This window comes from Sceloporus occidentalis, unplaced genomic scaffold (genome assembly GCF_023333645.1).
Source record: "Sceloporus occidentalis isolate IW3139 unplaced genomic scaffold, rSceOcc1.0.p SCAF_201, whole genome shotgun sequence".
NCBI classification, from domain to species: domain Eukaryota; kingdom Metazoa; phylum Chordata; class Lepidosauria; order Squamata; family Phrynosomatidae; genus Sceloporus; species Sceloporus occidentalis.
The window spans coordinates 477816-496585 of NW_028317181.1; the positions used below are offsets into that span (position 1 = coordinate 477816).

The 18770-nt window shown below is 48.9% G+C and overlaps 1 protein-coding gene and 1 pseudogene across 1 annotated transcript; one reads left to right on the forward strand and one right to left on the reverse strand.

The window, feature by feature from the left end:
• The window catches only part of LOC149278102 (uncharacterized), a 250232-nt pseudogene that overhangs the window by 90671 nt on the left and 140791 nt on the right, over positions 1 to 18770 (reverse strand).
• On the forward strand, positions 1706 to 17143 carry LOC149278106 (uncharacterized). The gene is made up of 3 exons (XM_089502327.1): positions 1706 to 1787; positions 2048 to 2161; positions 15384 to 17143. Exons 2-3 carry the CDS (start codon positions 2095 to 2097, stop codon positions 16985 to 16987), a joined length of 1671 nt encoding a protein of 556 aa, XP_089358453.1. The 5' UTR covers positions 1706 to 1787; positions 2048 to 2094; the 3' UTR covers positions 16988 to 17143.

Sequence of the window (18770 nt, forward strand, 5' to 3'; positions counted from 1 at the left end):
TTTGCGGTTCCTTGGTGGTGCCCAATCTAATACAGTTTGCACTTTAGCAGGATCCATTTCTATGCCCTGGTCAGAGTTAGCACCCAGAATCCCAGACAATCAACCAGTCAGTTTGATTGATATAATCAACAGCACTTTATTGATAGATCCAGAATCAGACATGTGCCTCACTCAGCTTCTTAGCTGAGACTAACCACACCTCCCCACAGACACAGTAACAGAATTCCCAAAAGCCAAAATCCCCTCCCATGCAGAAACCCGCCAAGCGAAGCCCCTCCTGGTTCCCACAGAACTGAAAGCACATTCCCTGCTCAGAGAGCCAGGCCTTCAAGGCCACCCGATAAGACACCTGGCCCTGCTATGCACTAAACATCACTATCTACATTTCTAGCTGCAACTAAAGCCCCATCATCCGCAACTACTATACTTCAACACTAATCACTATCTGGTAGAATACTAACAGGATTCTAACAGTATGCATCATTTAAATAGCATACCTCCAAAGAGACCCGAAGCAGCTTTATTTGGGCAGTCTGTAACAGGCCATAGAGTTGGAAGAGACCGCAAGGTCCTTCCAGTCCAACCCCGTTCTGCAATGCAGGAAATCCCAATCAAAGCATCCCTGACAGATGGCCATCCAGCCTCTGCTTAAAGACCTCCAAGGAGGGAGACTCCACCACAATCTTCGAGGAAGGAGTGTGTTCCATTATCGAACAGCCTTTATGGTCAGGAAGGTCCTCCTGATGTTGAGCTGGAATCTCTTTTCCTGCAGCTTGCATCCATTGCTCCATTGGGTCCTATTCTCTGGAGAAGCAGAAAACAAGCTTGCTCCCTCCTCAATATGGCATCCCTTCAAATATTTAAACAGGGCATTCATATCACCTCTTAACCTTCTTCTCTCTGTCTCTCTCTCTATAAAGCCAAATTCCTATCAAACCAGCAGCCATGTTTTTATCCTCAAGAAGGGCCCTGGGTTTTGGGGCCATGGAGCGGGAGTTGGAGAGGTCTAGAATCCGCTGCGTTTCAAGGAACGGCCCAAAGAAGTTGGGAAACGTCGGCGTTTCTCTTGGGAGGTCCAAGGCTTTCAGAGATTCTCTGGGGGGGTTTCGGGCTGTTTTCCGTGGACTACAGCTCCCAGAATCCCCTGAGAGAGGGAGCAAGGGTGCTGTCATTGCCGTGGGGGATTCTGGGAGCTGTAGTAACAGCAGCAGCCCTCAGTAACAACAACAACAACAAGGCCGCTCCCGAAAGCTCTCCTTTTGCACAGAATGAAGGTGCATGCCTCTAATTTTAAGGGAAGAGTGGGCCCAGCTCTATGCTTTCTTATCTCTCTGGGCCTCCGGAGGCTCCTCCTCCTCCTCCTCCGAGCGGAAAGGTCCTGCCATAGAGTCTTTCTTCCGCCACTCCTTCTCCTCCTCTCTATGGTCAGCCGCCATTTTAGGTCCCGCTCTCTCTCTGTGGAAGGAGGGACCAATCAGAACCCTCCTCTGAGAGCCCCAGCCTCGTCCTTCGGGGAACTGGGCCAGGCGATGCTAAGGGCCTCCTCCTCAGAGCGGAAAGGTCCTGCCATAGAGTCTTCCTTCCGCCGCTCCTTCTCCTCCTCTCTATGGTCGGCCACCATTTTAGGTCCCGCTCTGTCTGTCTGTCTGTCTGTCTGTCTCTCTCTGCGTAGGGAGGGACCAATCAGAGTCCGTCCTTCGGGGAACTGGGCCAGGAGAGGAGGCCAAGGGCTAAGATAACCCCATAGGGCCCCGGAAGGCCAAGGCCCTCCTCCTCCTCCTCCGTGGGTCAGTCCCTGGAATGGAGCCCCTTTCAGCCCCTGCAGCTCCAGGAGGGAAAAGGGGGGCTGGAGGTGGGGCTGGGGGACTCCTGCACCCCAAAGAGACCCAGGGTCCGAAGGGGTTCAGGCGGAGGGGTCCCACTGGAGGAAGGAGGGGTCCCTTTCCCAGCCCCCTTTCAGGGTCCCATCCTGATCCTGAGGCCCCCTTCTCCTCTCTGGACGGACCTTTGGGGAAGCAGAGCCTGACTGCCCCCTTCCTCCCCATAGGAACCTCCAAAGAGAGGAAGAGGAGCTGCGCTTTTGGACGTCAGAGAATGGCAAAGGAGGCCCTTCGGAAGGAGCTTCAGGGGAAGATGGAGGAACACCAGCAGCTCCAGGAAGGTAAGAATGAGGGGACCCCTAAGACCCCTTCCTCTCTGCCCCATGGCCTTCTCCCTCTGCCCCTTTCAGTCCCAGGTTGGCCTTAGAGAAAGGGAACTGACCCCAAGAGAGAGAGAAAGAAAGAGGGGACCCCCAAGACCCCTTCCTCTCTGCCCCATGGCCTTTTCCCTCTGGCCCCTCTCAGTCCCAGTCTGGCCTTAGAGAAAGGGAACTGACCCCAAGAGAGAGAGAAAGAAAGAGGGGGACCCCCAAGACCCCTTCCTCTCTGCCCCATGGCCTTCTCCCTCTGGCCCCTCTCAGTCCCAGTCTGGCCTTAGAGAAAAGGAACTGACCCCCAAGAGAGAGAGAGAAAGAAAGAGGGGACCCCCAAGACCCCTTCCTCTCTGCCCCATGGCCTTTTCCCTCTGGCCCCTCTCAGTCCCAGTCTGGCCTTAGAGAAAGGGAACTGACCCCAAGAGAGAGAGAAAGAAAGAGGGGGACCCCCAAGACCCCTTCCTCTCTGCCCCATGGCCTTCTCCCTCTGGCCCCTCTCAGACCCAGGTTGGCCTTAGAGAAAGGGAACTGACCCCAAGAGAGAGAGAAAGAAAGAGGGGGACCCCCAAGACCCCTTCCTCTCTGCCCCATGGCCTTTTCACTCTGGCCCCTCTCAGTCCCAGGTTGGCCTTAGAGCAAGGGAACTGACCCCCAAGAGAGAGAGAAAGAAAGAGGGGGACCCCCAAGACCCCTTCCTCTCTGCCCCATGGCCTTCTCCCTCTGGCCCCTCTCAGACCCAGGTTGGCCTTAGAGCAAGGGAACTGACCCCCAAGAGAGAGAGAGAGAGAGAGAGAGAATAAAGAAAGAGGGGGACCCCCAAGACCCCTTCCTCTCTGCCCCATGGCCTTCCTCCTCTGGCCCTTTTCAGTCCCAGGTTGGCCTTAGAGAAAGGGAACTTACCCCCAAGAGAGAGAAAGAGGGGGACCCCCAAGACCCCTTCCTCTCTGCCCCATGGCCTTCTCCCTTTGGCCCCTCTCAGTCCCAGGTTGGCCTTAGAGAAAGGGAACTGACCCCAAGAGAGAGAGAAAGAAAGAAGGGGAATCCCAAGACCCCTTCCTCTCTGCCCCATGGCCTTTTCCCTCTGCCCCTCTCAGTCCCAGGTTGGCCTTAGAGAAAGGAAACTGACCTCACGAGTGAGAGAAAGAAAGAGGGGGACCCCCAAGACCCCTTCCCCTCTGCCCCATGGCCTTCTCCCTCTGACCCTTCTCAGTCGCAGATAAGAGCCCATTTGGATGCCAATGTTGAAGCAAAACCGACTACTGAGGTGTCCAGTAAACCCGTTTATGAGATTAAACTGGATCAGTTTGAGCTTGTGAGTATTGATGACATGGACAAGATCCTTGGAAAGGTAAAAAAGACAACATGCTCTCTTGATCCCTGCCCATCATGGCTGGCCATCTAGGGGGGTGAGGCATTGATGGCACTTCTTAGACGTATCATCAATGCTTCCCTTGGGGTGGGTCATATACCATCTTCCTTGAAAGAAGCGATTGTTAGACCGCTCTTGAAAAAATCCTCCCTGGACCCCCTGGACATGAGAAATTATAGGCCTATTTCCCATCTGCCATTTCTGAGCAAGGTGATGGAGAGGGCAGTTGCTCTTCAGCTCCAAGTGGTCTTGGATGAAGCCGATTTTCTTGATCCATTTCAAACGGTCTTCAGGACCGGGTCTGGGGTGGAGACTGCCATGGTTGCTTTAACTGATGACCTTCGTCTAGCCATCGACAGAGTGACCCTGTTGGTGCTGCTGGACCTCTCAGCGGCATTTGATACAGTAGATCACGATATCCTTCTGGAACGCCTGAGAGAGTTAGGAATTGGAGGCACTGTGTTGCAGTGGTTCTGCTCCTTCATCTCGGGGAGGTTCCAGAGGGTGATGCTCGGGGACAGTTGCTCTTCAAAAACAGAGCTTAATTGTGGTGTCCCTCAAGGCGCCATCCTGTCCCTGATGCTATTTAACATCTATATGAAGCCGCTGGGAGAAATCATCCGTGGATATGGGGCCGGGTGTTATCAATATGCTGATGACACCCAAATATATTTCTCCATGTCCCGGTCATCAGCGACAACGACAGATGGCATCTCTCCCTCAACCAGTGTCTTCAGGCAGTAATGGAACAAGCTCAAGTTGAATCCAGACAAAACGGAGGTACTTATAGTAGGGGCCCCCAAACCAGGGATTGGGCTGCAACCTCCAGTCCAAGAGGGGTTCACGGTCCCCTCAAAGGACTGTGTTCACAGTCTGGGGCTGCTTCTCGACCCGTCGCTTCAGATGAGGAATCAGGTGAATGCGACGGTCAAGAGCGCCTGCTATCAGCTTCGGCTGATACGCCAGCTGTGCCTTTTCCTGGAACGGAAACTATAGTACATGTGCTGGTAACCTCAAGACTTGATTTTTGCAATGCGCTCTACATGGGGCTACCCTTGTGCCTAGTCCGGAAACTCCAGTTGGTACAGAACATGGCAGCCAGGTTGGTCACAGGAACAGCGAGGAGTGACCATATAACACCAATATTGAAGTCACTCCACTGGCTGCCTATCAGTTTCCGGGCACAGTACAAGGTGTTGGTTATCACCTTTAAAGCCCTCCATGGCTTGGACCCAACCTATCTAAGGGATTGCCTGCTTCCATATAATCCGCCCTGTACACTCAGGTCCCTTGGGAGGAATTTATTACAGCCTTTAAAGACCAGGTTGACGGCGACCCCCCAGAAGACATTCTCTGCAGCCGTTCCCAATTTATGGAATGGCCGCCAGACGAGATCCGTCAAATTACCAATCTAGAGAGCTTTAAAAAGGCCATTAAGACGGATCTATTCCGGCAAGCCTTCCCGGAATAAATGCTCGGCCTCAAATAAGAATTCCCCTCCAGTGAACTCTGCCCATGATGATTTTTATTTAGTTTACTTGGTTTTAATATGTAGTTTTTAATCTTACATTGTTTAATCTTGTTTTAAGGGGGGGCATTATGTATATATGGATGTATTTTAACCTGTTGAACGCCGCTTTGATTGCCTGGCAAAAAGCGGGATAGAAATAAAAAATTTATTATTATTATTATTATTATTATTATTATTAATCTATGCCCTTGGTGTGTAGAACAACAACAATAATAATAATAAAATTTATTTGTATTTTCCTGCTGCTCGCGGGTGGATTGGGGCAGGATTACAACCCAACAGTGACAATGAAATACAAGGATAAAACATATGATTTCAAACATTAAAACAGTTAAAAACAGTGCAGTCAACATTTATAAAATAAAATATTCTGATCCTGGATAGAAGAGTGAATGATGTCGTTACAGAATTTTAGGTGGATAGACTTGCCGGAAGAGATCCGGGGAGCCCTGGTGGCGCAGTGGTTAAATGCCTGTACTGCAGCCATTCGCTCAAAACCACAAGGTTGCGAGTTCAAGACCAGCAAAAGGGCCCAAGCTTGACTCAGGCTTGCATCCTTCCGAGGAGGGAGCTAAAATGAGTACCCAGACTGTTGGGGGCAAATTAGCTTACTTGCTGTTCACCGCTATGATCTTTGGAATAGTGGTATATAAATAAAACAAATTAATTAATTAATTGTAACTGCCCTCTTGAAACCCTCCAAGGAGGAAATAAGACGGATCTCTTCCAGGAAGTTGTTCCATAGTTTTGGATCCACTGAGGTAAAAATCACAATCCTTTGCACATGGAAATGTAGTGGCATGCCCAGTCAATGGTCATTTGTAAACAAAGGCCTTTGGATCTAGCCTTGGTGCATGGAGACAAAGTGGCAGATCCAGTTTAGCAATAGGGCTCTCCTGGGGTGTAGGGCACCCCGCTGAGGATGGGGTCAGAGAGTGCTGAAAGGGGTCTAGTGGGCCAGGAAGCCACCATCACTGTTCAATCCCTTGAATTCCAACTCTGCTGTTTCTCTTTCCACTCTCCCTTTGTAGTTCTTTTGTTCCAGGACTGTTGTTTTGAGGTCTGAGAGAGGAATGCCCAGGGAGACTGAAATGGTCTGCCACCGTTTCTTGTACAGTCCCATTCCTAATGTCTGACTCATGTCCATTGATCCTCTGGTGCAGACAAAGGAGTTCAGGACAGATGGGACTTTCTCAAAGGAGAGATACTGAAGGCACAATTTCAGACAGTTCCAGTGAGAAAGGGGGCAACCATCTTGGTCACATGGTCAGCCTGGGGCGCCACCTTCTGGATGATGAGAGAGCTCTTCCTTCCCCCATGCTGGCTGCAGCCCTTCCCCTGCCTTTTCTTCAGGCCTTCCTCCAGAGATGACTCACAAGATACCTCTCACCAAGTTTTTCAAAATGCAAAGAAGCTCTTTACTTGGCCTGGGCTTCCTGTCCTTCCTCAGAGTCTTTGAGGAAGGCTTTGGACACTCTTCCGCCTCGGAGGTCAATTAGGGCGGCTTTTCTGTTTTTTATTTCCTCTGGCTGGGGGTCCGTTACTGGGTCCGACCAGGGCCTATGGCCTCACCTACCTGGCCAGGCTGGATCCTACCCGATCTAGGAGCTACAGGATCAGGCATGGTTGGCCGATAGGTGTGGGTGCTTTTACCACTTCGACATCACTCTTCCACCCAACCAAGGACCACCCCCAGTTTGGCGGCTTGCCATGGGAGACAACAACTGTGTTTTTTGTCATTACCTGCGCCCTCCTTGGTCTGAGACACCCTCCTCCAGTCACTTCAGGTGATCAGAGCTGGTGGATTGATCGGTTTTCAGTCCCTCATCTTCCTTGGACAAGGAGCCTCATAGTCCCCTTCTCGGGCCCTTGGTCCATCTGCTTCCCTTCGCAGGGCCCCTTGTTATAGTTTGGCCTCAGGTCTTCCACAGCGTGGTCGGTGTTCCATAGATGGACTAGACCCCTAGATTTCACCTAGTCAGAAGCTCGTGGCTGGCTTCTATTTAAGCATGCGAGACCTTCTCTAGGGGCTGCCATATCCTAGTGATGGCTAGGATCTCTCTCCTGTGTTATACATCCTATTGGGGAGGTCACTTTCTGGCCACCTGGCTAGCCAAAGTCTTATAGGTCATCCGGGTCCCTAGTATTGGCTCCAGATGTTAGGTTAGATGTCTTACAGTTTGAGTGTGACCAGGTCATGGCCTCATGTCCACAGTCAGATCTTGGTCAAGAGATAGACTTGCAAGTTAATTGGAGCCTGGTCCTATCACACTGGCCTTTTCCTCCCTCAATGGACTACTAGACATTGGGGGGCGGGGGCTTGATTTGAACCAAATATAGACAGCAATATAGATATAAATATATAGTTATATAAAGATTATATAGATATAGATACAAATGTAGAGCGAGAGAGAGAGAGAGAGATGTATAGATATAGATACAAAACATATGTAGATATACTGTAGATAGATATAGATATGCTTTGCTATGTCTGTTGATGGGCTGCCCTGGGCGTAGTAGCCTTGTGCCTATTTAGCCACTGGTTGGGTGGACGGTGGCTCTCGTTGCTTGTCATTTTGAGGTGCCTAGGTTCACCATTCCCCCCCCTTGCCACCGGACTGCTGCTGTGAGCTGCAACTGCTGCCGGGCGGTCTCCCGGGTTGTAGAGAGGTGCGCAGCTGCGCATTGGCCCGGGAGCCGCCCACGGACTGTGAACCGGACTTTTACATCTCCGCAGCTGCGCAGTTACGCTTACTTGTGACTGCACCAAGGGCAGGGGAGACGTATCCTTGCCAGCTATCGGCAGAGAATGACTGAGGTGTCTTCTCTCTGCCCCTGGTGCTGTATTGTGGGGGGAGGAGGAGGTTATGGATGTGGGGAATGTTTTGGGTGGGGAGGCAGAGGATAACTTTCCTAGCTCGGGTGGGGCTCCTATTGGAGTAGTATGGGGCAGGGGGAGGTACGGTGGTAGGAGAGTGGATCAGCGTTACAGGGGAAGACGAGATCGATGCTTAATATCTGTCTCCCCTTCCCATCCCTCTCCTAACCAAAGAGATCTGAGGGTTACTCCAACCATACCACAAACCCTGTCTCTGCTCCTGTGCAATGCCAGGTCCATCAAAAATAAGACCCACATCATCCATGACTTGCTCGAGGACAACAACTGTGACCTGGCTTGCATTACTGAGACCTGGCTTGGGCCTGAAGGGGAAGCTGTGTGCGCTCAGGCCCTACCTGCCGGGTACTCAGTGAAGGACCAGACCAGGTTAGGTGGGCGGGGGGGAGGTGTTGCCTTGGTGCATAAGAACACCTTGTTTCTGACCAGAAACCATGTCCGTCAAACCTCCTACATCGAGTGTATCTACCTGACCCTGAAGGCCAGAGACAGTCTAGGGATTCTGTTGGTCTATCGGCCACCCCGTGCGCTAACAGACTCCCTTAACGAGCTGACACAGTTGGTCTTGGAGTTGATGCTGGAGTCTCCCAGGCTTTTGGTCCTGGGAGACTTAACATCTCTCTCGCGGCCAACTATATTCCATCCGGTGCGGCTTGGGAATTCATGGATACCATGACATCCATGGGCCTGTCACAACTGGTCTTGGGGCCTACGCATTCTGCGGATAATACACTTGATATGCTCTTTTGTTCGGACATGGAAATTCCGTGGGCGGAAATATCTAATATTTCCCCCCTGTCATGGACGGATCATTTTCTGGTAGAGGCAAAAATCAAGGCATCCACCCAGATCCCTCCCGGGGGTGGCGGACCTATTCCAATGGTCCACCCTCGAAGGCTGATGGAACCTGAAAGGTTCCAGGAAGCCCTAGAGGGGTATATGGTTGGAAATGACAGCGATTCTGTTGATGCCCTGACCAACATCTGGGATGCTGATCTCTCCAGGGCTATACACAGTATCGCTCCCAAGCGTCCTCTCAGGCCTGCTTCCAAAAAGAAGCCCTGGTATACGGAAGATCTCCGGGCAAGGAAGCGGGTGCTGCGACGGCTAGAGCATGTCTGGCGGAAGCACCAGCGCTTATCCGACAAGGCTCTCCTAGACCGTCTTTTCGACGACTATGGAGAGGCGATAGATGCGGCAAAGGAATTGTTCTTTGGCGCACATTTCGCGTCCGCAGAGTCACGTCCAGCAGAGTTGTTCAGGGTGGTGAGGGAGTTAACTCAGCTCCCTCCCGCCCCGAACCCGATCCTTGAACCAACTAAGGCCTGCTGTGACCAATTTAACAACTTCTTCGCGGATAAAACCTCTTGGATAAGGGAAGGTCTCGATACCAGTGTTAGAGCAGAAACCAGAATAGAGGTGTCCAGAGCCCCCGTGGACTCGGTTGTACTGGATCACTTTGAGTCTGTAAGTACTGAGGATGTGGACAAGATCCTTAGAAGTGTTAGGAAGACATTAGGAGGAACTTCCTGACAGTAAGGGCTGTTCGACAGTGGAATGCACTCCCTTGGAGGGTGATAGAGTCTCTTTCCTTGGAGGTCTTTAAACAGAGGCTGGATGGCCCTCTGTCAGGGATGCTTTGATTTGGATTTCCTGCATGGCAGGGGGTTGGACTGGATGGCCTTACTGGTCTCTTCCAACTCTACGATTCTATGATTCTATGACAACCTGCTCCCTCGATCCCTGTCCCTCATGGCTAGCGGCTCAGGGGGGACCGGCAGTAACTTTAATGTTACACCGGATTATTAATACATCTTTGAGGGATGGGCAATTTCCATCGAGCTTAAAATTGGCCACGGTAAAACCTCTGCTCAAAAAGCCATCCCTTGACCCCCTGATGCATAACAATTATCGGCCAGTCTCGCTACTGCCATTTTCAGGGAAGGTGATCGAGAGGGCGGTTGTGATCCAGCTTCAATCGATCTTGGATGAAACGGATTATCTAGACCCATTTCAAACCGGCTTTCGGACGGGTTACGGGGTTGAGACTGCTATGGTCGCCTTGGTCAATGATCTCCGTCTGGGCATGGACAGGGGTAGTGTGTCCCTGTTAGTGCTCTTAGACATCTCAGCGGCTTTTGATACCATAGACCATGGTATCCTGGAGCGCCTGGGAGAGTTGGGAATCGGGGGCACTGTGCTCCAGTGGTTCCGATTCTACCTCTCTGGGAGGTTCCAGATGGTGCAGCTGGGGGACAAGTGCTCCGATAGGAGGGCCCTTACATCTGGGGTCCCTCAAGGAGCCATTCTGTCTCCCATGCTTTTTAACATTTACATGAAACCGCTGGGAGAGATCATCCGGAGACATGGGGCGCGGGGTTATCAGTACGCTGATGACACCCAAATAGTTTTCTCTATGTCTCCGACTGATGCAGTGACTGGGGATGGCATCTCTCCTCTCGTGGCCTGTCTGGAGTCGGTAATGGGCTGGATGAGGGAAAACAGACTCAGCTTGAATCCAGAGAAAACGGAAGTACTCATGATAGGTTCCCCCGGTCTGGGAAGGGCGGTGATTCCACCTGTCCTAAACGGGATCACGCTTCCTGTGAAGGACTCGATACGCAGTTTGGGGGTGCTCCTTGACTCGTCGCTCCACCTCACATCTCAGGTGAGTGCAACGGTCAGGAGCACCTGTTATCAACTTAGGCTGATACTCCAACTGCATCCCTACCTGGGCCGGGGTGACCTAGAAACGGTGGTACATGCTCTGGTAACCTCTCGCTTGGATTTCTGCAATGCACTCTACATGGGGCAACCCTTGTACCATACCCGGAAGCTACAATTAGTACAGAATATGGCAGCAAGACTGGTTACTAATCAGTGTTGCCAACAAGCCTCGGAGATAATTCCCGGAAATGTTTGTCCAAAACCCACTGAATCCCCCCAGATCACACGGAATATTCAGTCACAATTCCCAGAAAATTCCCATAATGTTAAAATGGCAGATGTTTTGCAAATAAACATAAACATAATTGAATAAAAATAATTGTAACTTATTTCAACTCTCACAATCACCATTGAACCAAACAAAGAATCTTTCAGTCCTTTTATTTATTTTGACATGAAGGGGGTTCAGGAAGCTTTGTGCCAAATAGAAATGTGTTCGGATGCAACCACACTGCAGAAATAAATCCAGTTTGAAACCCTTTTAATTGCCATGGCTCAGTACTAAGGAATCCTGGGAATTCTAGTTTTCGGAGACATTTAACATTCTCTCTCAGCAAACGTGTGACAACAAACTACAATTCCCAGGATTTCATAGCACTGGGCCATGGCAGTAAAAACGGCATGAAACTGGATTGTCTCTGGAGTCTGGAGTGAAGATGCAGCCTGAGTTAGGTCCAAGACACACTGCAGAAATAAACCAGTTCAAGACCACTTTAGGTGCCCTGGCTCAGTGCTATGGAATCCTGGGAATTGTCTCTGGAGTCTGGAGTGAAGATGCAGCCTGAGTTGGGTCCAAGACACACTGCAGAAATAATCCAGTTTGAGACTGCTTTAACTGCCCTGGCTCAGTGCTAGGGAATCCTGGGAAGTGTAGTTTTGTGAGACATTGAGCCTTCTTTATCAAAAAGAGCTCTGGTGCCACAACAAACTACAATTCCCAGGATTCCCTAGCACTGAGCCAGGAGAGTTAAAGCGGTCACAAACTGGATTATTTCTGCAGTGTTTTGGACCTTCGTTATTAAAAATGCTCAAGGTCCAATCCATACTGCAGAAATAATCCAGTTTGAGACCGCTTTAACTGCCCTGGCTCAGTGCTAGGGAACCCTGGGAATTGTAGTTTTGTGAGAAACAGCTCTGGTGCCACAATGAACTACAATTTCCATGCATCTGAGGAAATATGCTTAAGTCTAGGAAAGCTCATGCTGCCAACTTTTCTTTCAGTGAGACTCAAAGGTGCTACAAGATCTCTCTATCATCATCATCACCATTATTATTATTATTATTATTATTAAATCCAAATGCAGCTGAAGAAGTGGACTTCAATTGGCAACACTGATATCCTGTAGACTCATCCTGCAACTACACCTTTTGGTCATCCTATGAGGCCACAGGTCCAAACAGCTAGTCTGTCCTAACCTTTCCTTCTGACTCCATTCTCATCCAGTTCTTCCATAGACTCCAAACATAGATTGTGATCCTACACAGTCCGCTGTCTGTTGTTAACCACATCATCCCCTCAGCCTCATAGGAGGACAGCCAGGTTCGCTGCCCACCCTTTGCTCTATGGGCTTGCTTAGGGCATTGTCCCCTTCAGGCTCCACTGTCCAGAGTCGGTTCCCCCCAGGGATCTACTGTCAGAACTCCAAAGCCAATTACTGATCAATCTTCACATTCACTTTGGTTACTGTTCATATTGTTGTGTAATTGCTTTAACTGTAGTTCTGTCAGCTTTGCTTTGCTTTGCTAGGGGGGATGGGGCGCTGTGCTTGGGACGGATTGCAGCCTAGGATTGGAATGCACTGTTTAATTAGCTGGAGACATCTGCGGAGCCTGTCCAAGGTCAGGTTGGTTTCTCAAGCCTAGTTAGCCTGGGAAGGAAGGGGGGAAGAAGGTGGAGAGAAGAAAAGGCGGGAGAGGAAAAAAAGGTGGGGGCTTGGGTACTTTTAACTTGGTGTTTGAGGCTTGGCTTTCAGATTTCACTGAAAAGTCTGTCTGATCACTTTCATCTGTATCTCAATAAACTTCACTGCTTTTAAGCAAGTTGCTGTTGTGGATCACTGGTGGAAGTTGTTGGATCTTACATCTACATTCCATCCCCAGGGTCCTGACCCTTGAGCTTCTCCAGGAGGCCTTGCTGGAGGGCCCATCTTATTCCCTTCTTTTCTGTCACCACAGCCATCGCTACTCAACAGCTTTGCTTCTCCAGACCTGACTTGGCTGTGCTTCGGCTCCATCCTTCCCTGGTTCCAGGGGTGGCCTTGGCATTCCTTGTGACTCATGTTGCTTTTCATTCAGATTTGTCTCAACCAACACAGCCTACAAACATCTGTCTCACACTAGAAGTGCTCAGAGCACTAGGATTAAGATTCTGACATCTTGAGGGCTGGAGGCCTTTCTGGTCTCCTCCCACCATGAGGCTTGGGATGATGAGGTTGGCCATCTTTCCTGTCTGGATAGATCATATGTTTTCTTATGAGACTGTTGCCAGGTCCTAAGCTAGACCCCTCCTGAGTGATGACAGCTCACTCCACTAGGAGTGCGGCTACTTCTGGGGCCCTGGCCACGAGTGCCTCCCTGTCCACACTGTCCACCTTCGTAAAGCATTTCAGGTTGTATGTGTTTTCAATCCACTGGGTCGACTTGCTTAATTAGAGTCCTCCAATGGCTGGTGTCGGGGGCCTCAGCCTCCTAATGGCATCTTCCCTCCCTAGACTGAGGGGCTTTGGTCAATCCCAGAATACAGGAGGTTAGGAGCCTGTCTGCTGGGAAAATGAACATTGGTACTTATTCATGATATGTTCATTTCCAGCAGATGAGGGTCCTAACATCCTACCCAACCTGGGGGCTGCCTGCGACCTCCGACCCTTGCTGTTGGCGGAGCTGCCTTTAATTTTTCGGTTGGTTTGTTTTTTGATGAGTTTCCTTTCTTAAAGGTTTTGTCTGTTGCTAATAAATGCCCTTTCCTTTGGTTTACCTTCTGTTCGCTTGGCTTGTTATTGACTGGGGCCTGGGAGACTAGCTCCTCCCGATATCGGGCCGGTCTTTGCTTTCTTGTCCCTGCCTTTGGGAGCAAATTGGGTGGAGCTAACGCAGAATACAGGATGTTACGACCCTCATCTGCTGGAAATGAACATATCGCAGGTAAGTACCAACATTTGTGTCTCCTCAACACAGCAGCAGAAACCACAGCAATATATCTCAGATTCATAAAAAGAAGAACTCCACTCGGACTGCTCCTGATGGCCGGGGCACAGAACTAGACCTTTACGTAGCATCTTTCCGCCACTATTCCCAGACAGAAATGATCCGTAAGAGATGCCATTTATGACAGAACCTCATATACAACACGATGCTGTATGCATCCTCAAGGACGACCCCAATATTGGCATCAGAGAGGCTGACGAAGGAGGAGCTGTAGTCGTAAGGGACAAACCTGCCTACATGCAGGAGGCTGGGAGGCAACTGTCCAAAGCTACATTTTGCAGGATCCTCTCTAATAATCCCACAGAGGAATACCAGAGAGCATTAAACAGGCTGCTCAAGGAAATTCCCATGGAGGTGCAGAACCAAATCCTTAGTGAAACACCCCAGGAGCCCTGACCAGGTGCATTCTATCTATCACCTCAAATACATAAACAGGGCAACCCTTGCCAAGAGCTCTGGAGGAGAGGGAGACTCATTGGCAAAGCCAAGACCTTTCTCCAATCCTGGGAGCCCTTGGCATATTAAATCTTTCTTCATGCTTCCAAGGCAGCATGAGAAACAAAGAGAAGGAAGAAGCCTGGAGTGGCTGTAGTGAAGAAGTTGCAGAGCAACAGCAAACACGTCCTACTGGAGTGATAGGCAGGACAAGACTGGCCTTCTAGGGTTAGCTCAGCCCACCTGGGGTCACTGGAAAGTCTTTTTGTTCTGCCTGCCTATTGGAGTGAGTGGAAGGAGCATAACCTGCCTAGATGTTGGTCAAGAGATGGCCTCTTGGGATGAAGGGGGCAGTGGGCTTGAAGAAGGCCTCAGCTTATGTTTATTGAGAAGAGTACGACGCGTTTAAGAATTATGAATGATTCTGGTGGGCTGGCCATACTCAGTGGCCTCTGGCCCAAAACAAAGGCATGGATGTGAACATTGTTCTTCATGCTAACTCAAACACTTTCCACATTCCATGAAATTGTTCGGTTTGTCCCAGGACAGAGTCCACAGTGTTTAGTTTAGTGTCATTCATATTTGTCAAATTGCCCTGAGGAGGATAAAGTCTCTGGTCTTGGCCTTGGTCCACCTTCCCTTCTGTGTCTGACCAGGGATTCCTATCACTTGGGACAGGTAGAAAAGACTGACATTAGGAAGTGGGTTTTTCCATTTCAGCGAGTCTTCTTCCTCTCGTCTTGCTACACCTTTTGAGTTTCCTTTGCTTCTCAGAAGCTTCTGGAACTGGAAACTCCCGTTCTTTCCCAAGAGGAAAAAGGGAAGGACCTCTGTGTCTACTGGAGCCAAGGGGGAAATTGACCAGAATTGAATTGATTATTTCTTGGCTGAAAGAGTCTCTAAGCAGAAGTAAATCACATTAAAAGGAATGGGGAGATTATAAGATAAAGGAAGTAATTCAAATTGACTCTTGCCTTGTCCATGGTTTCTGTGCTTAGCTTGTAATCGGTTCTCCTTTTTCCTGAAGCAGGTAATGAGCAGCAGAATGAGAACTATGAGGAGCCACCTGCGACGTCAATGGAAATTATGGACCCTTTCATGGAAGAAGAGGAGTTTGGAAATCAAGAGGAACTGAAAAGAAAAGGGGGAAACAAAAGGAAAAATGGAAATGTCACTCAGAGTAGACATCTACATTCACATCAAAGGACCCACAGAGAAGAAAGACCATATAAATGCATGGAATGTGGGAAGAGCTTCAGTCGGAGTGGAACTCTACGTTTACATCAAACAACCCACACAGGTGAGAAACCATATGAATGCATTGAATGCGGAAAGAGCTTCAGTCACAGCGGGACTCTACATTCACATCAAAGAACCCACACAGGGGAAAGGCCATATAAGTGCATGGAATGTGGGAAGAGCTTCAGTTGGAATAGAACACTACATTCCCATGAAAGAACCCACACAGGGGAGAAACCATATATGTGCATGGAATGCGGGAAGAGCTTCAGTCAGAGTGGACATCTACATTCACATCAAAGAACCCACACAGGAGAAAGACCATATATGTGCATTGAATGTGGGAAGAGCTTCAGTCAGAGTGAATGTCTACGTAAACATCAGAGAATCCACACAGGAGAGAAACCATACAAATGCATGGAATGTGGGAAGAGCTTCAGTCAGAGTGGACATCTACATTCACATCAAAGAACCCACACAGGAGAAAGACCATATATGTGCATTGAATGTGGGAAGAGCTTCAGTCAGAGTGAATGTCTACGTAAACATCAGAGAATCCACACAGGAGAGAAACCATACAAATGCATGGAATGTGGGAAGAGCTTCAGTCACAGTGGAACTCTACGCTTACATCAAAGAACCCACACAGGAGAAAAACCATATAAATGCATGGAATGTGGGAAGAGCTTCAGTCAGAGTGGAAATCTAAGTTCACATCAAAGAACCCACACAGGAGAGAAACCATATAGATGCATGGAATGTGGACTGAACTTCAATTGCAGAGGACATCTGCATTCACATCAAAGAACCCACACAGGAGAAAGGCCATATAAATGCATGGAATGTGGAAAGAGCTTCAGTCACAGTGGAAATTTAAGTTCACATCAAAGAACCCACACAGGAGAGAAACCATATAGATGCATGGAATGTGGAAAGATCTTTAGTGAGAGTGGAAAACTACGTTTACATCAAAGAACTCACACAGGGGAAAAACCATATAAATGCATGGAATGTGGAAAGATCTTTAGTGAGAGCGGAAGTCTACATTCACATCAAAGAACCCACACAGGGGAAAGGCCATATAAATGCATGGAATGTGACAAGAGCTTCAGTCACAGTGGAACTCTGCGTTTACACCAAAGAAGTCACACAAGGCAGAAACCATATAAATGCATGGAATGTGGGAAGAGCTTCAGTGTGAATGGAATTCTGCGTTCACATCTAAGAACCCACACAGGAGAAAGACCATATAAATGCATGGAGTGTGGACTGAGCTTCAGTCAGAGTGGGAAACTACGTTTACATGGAAGAACCCACACGGGAGAAACACCATATAAATGTACCGAGTGTGGGAAGAGCTTTAGTGACAGTGGAAGTCTATGTTCTCATTAAAGGACCCACACAGGGGAGAAACCATATAAATGCGTGGAATGCGGAAAGAGCTTTAGTTACAGTGGAAATCTATGTTTGCATGAAAGATCCCACGTAGCATAAGGACCATATAAATGCAAGTAATGTGGGAAGAGCTGCAGTTGGAATAAAACTCTAATTTTATATCAAAAAACCACATTAGGAAAAAAATATGAAAAGTTAGCAAATGAAGGGTTTAAACTACAATGGCTGCCATATTATCAGTTAAGGGAGAGAGTCAGGGAGGATATGAATAACTGGCAGGATGAAAGGGAGGAAATCAGTATATTAAGGCGGGGTACAGACCGCCAGAAAGAGGCGTCTCCCTGGCGCCTCCCTTTGCTCTGCAGGAGAGCTGCAGCAAGTGTATTGTGCAATGCTGCTGCACAGCAAAAAAGGGGCGCCCGGAAGAGCTCTGTTTTGCAGTGCTGCCGCAATACAGCAAAGTGCCAGAAATTGAAGTTGCAGTGACGTCGCAGCTGTGACATGGCGTTTGGAAGCGGCGCAGCTGCGACGTCATCATTACACATCCTGTCTGGTGGGTGTGCCGCAGTTGCAGCGCGTCCATTACGTACAAGGGTTGCCGGGTGTGTGGGTGCTCTGCCCACCAGGCAACCCTCGCATGTGTCACGGGTGCGCCAAAGGCCCATCTATTCTGGCCCTAAATGTACAAATTGCTACTTAGATTTTACAATGAAGGTTAAAGAATATATTGTATATTACCCCAGAGAAATGGCTAAATTATATAAAGGATATACAGCACACACTCCCCAACAGCAGAAGATAAATTGGTAAAAGAACACATGAAAAGGCAAGTTTTGACAAGGGGGGGGGGGTTGCTATTGCTATCCAGAGGCTGAGAGAGTGTGCCTTGGATGTTTTTTCTCTGGATGTCCTGCCCTGGAAGTGGATGTCTCTAAAAGGTTTGGCAACGCATCTCCATCCTTAACATAACTATGGTCTTGGGAAAAAAAACATACAAAAATATACCTAAATCCAAACCTATATGTACACAATCCCCATTACCTAACATACATGGACAACAGCTATAGGTTTTATATTGTGATGATAAAACACAGAACATACATTCTGTAACTTCCTTTCCCCTTCTCTCGAGTTTGAATTCTACTTGCTTCATTTCACTTTTATTCATGTCTTCATCTTCTTTTGTCCTTGTTCCTTTATTCATTTCACCTGTTTTCCCCCCTTCACTCGGACTGCTCTTTCCCTATTTTTATTACCAATACATAATGTACAGTGCACATATTAGTGTACATTTGTGATCTCATGTATTACCAAGACATATTTGTGATCTCTCACGTATGTTCGTATTATTATGTTTTTGTTTTCTTGTTGAAGTCTTCCAATTACATTTTGTGTTCTTTAATTGGTTGTTTGTTGTATATTATGTATATGGCTCTATTTATAGCCTGATTTGCTATTGCTGAGCTTCTAGACCAGGGGTTCCCAAACTGGGGGTCGCAACCCCTTTGGGGGTTGCTCAACCCTTTCTTGGGGGTTGCCAGGTTAGGATTCCCTCCTGCCTCCCCCTCCTCCCTTTTTTACTGTGGGTGCCGGCTCTAGCGCCGGCAACCACAAGAAGAAGGGGCCGGAATCGCCTCTTCCCCTTCCCTTCTCCTCGCAGGTACCATCGAAGGCACCTGTGAGGAGAAAGGGACGAGGACAGTGTCGCTTCTTCCCCTTCTCCTTGCAGATACCATCGAAGGCACCTGTGAGGAGAAGGGGACGAGGCCGAGGTTGCCTG

Bases quoted from the DNA above. Each gene is read 5' to 3' on its own strand.
- LOC149278106 (XM_089502327.1), top strand. From the start codon at position 2,095: ATGGCAAAGGAGGCCCTTCGGAAGGAGCTTCAGGGGAAGATGGAGGAA. The intron at 2,162-15,383 runs GTAAGAATGAGG...TTTTTCCTGAAG, and splicing joins ACACCAGCAGCTCCAGGAAG to CAGGTAATGAGCAGCAGAAT.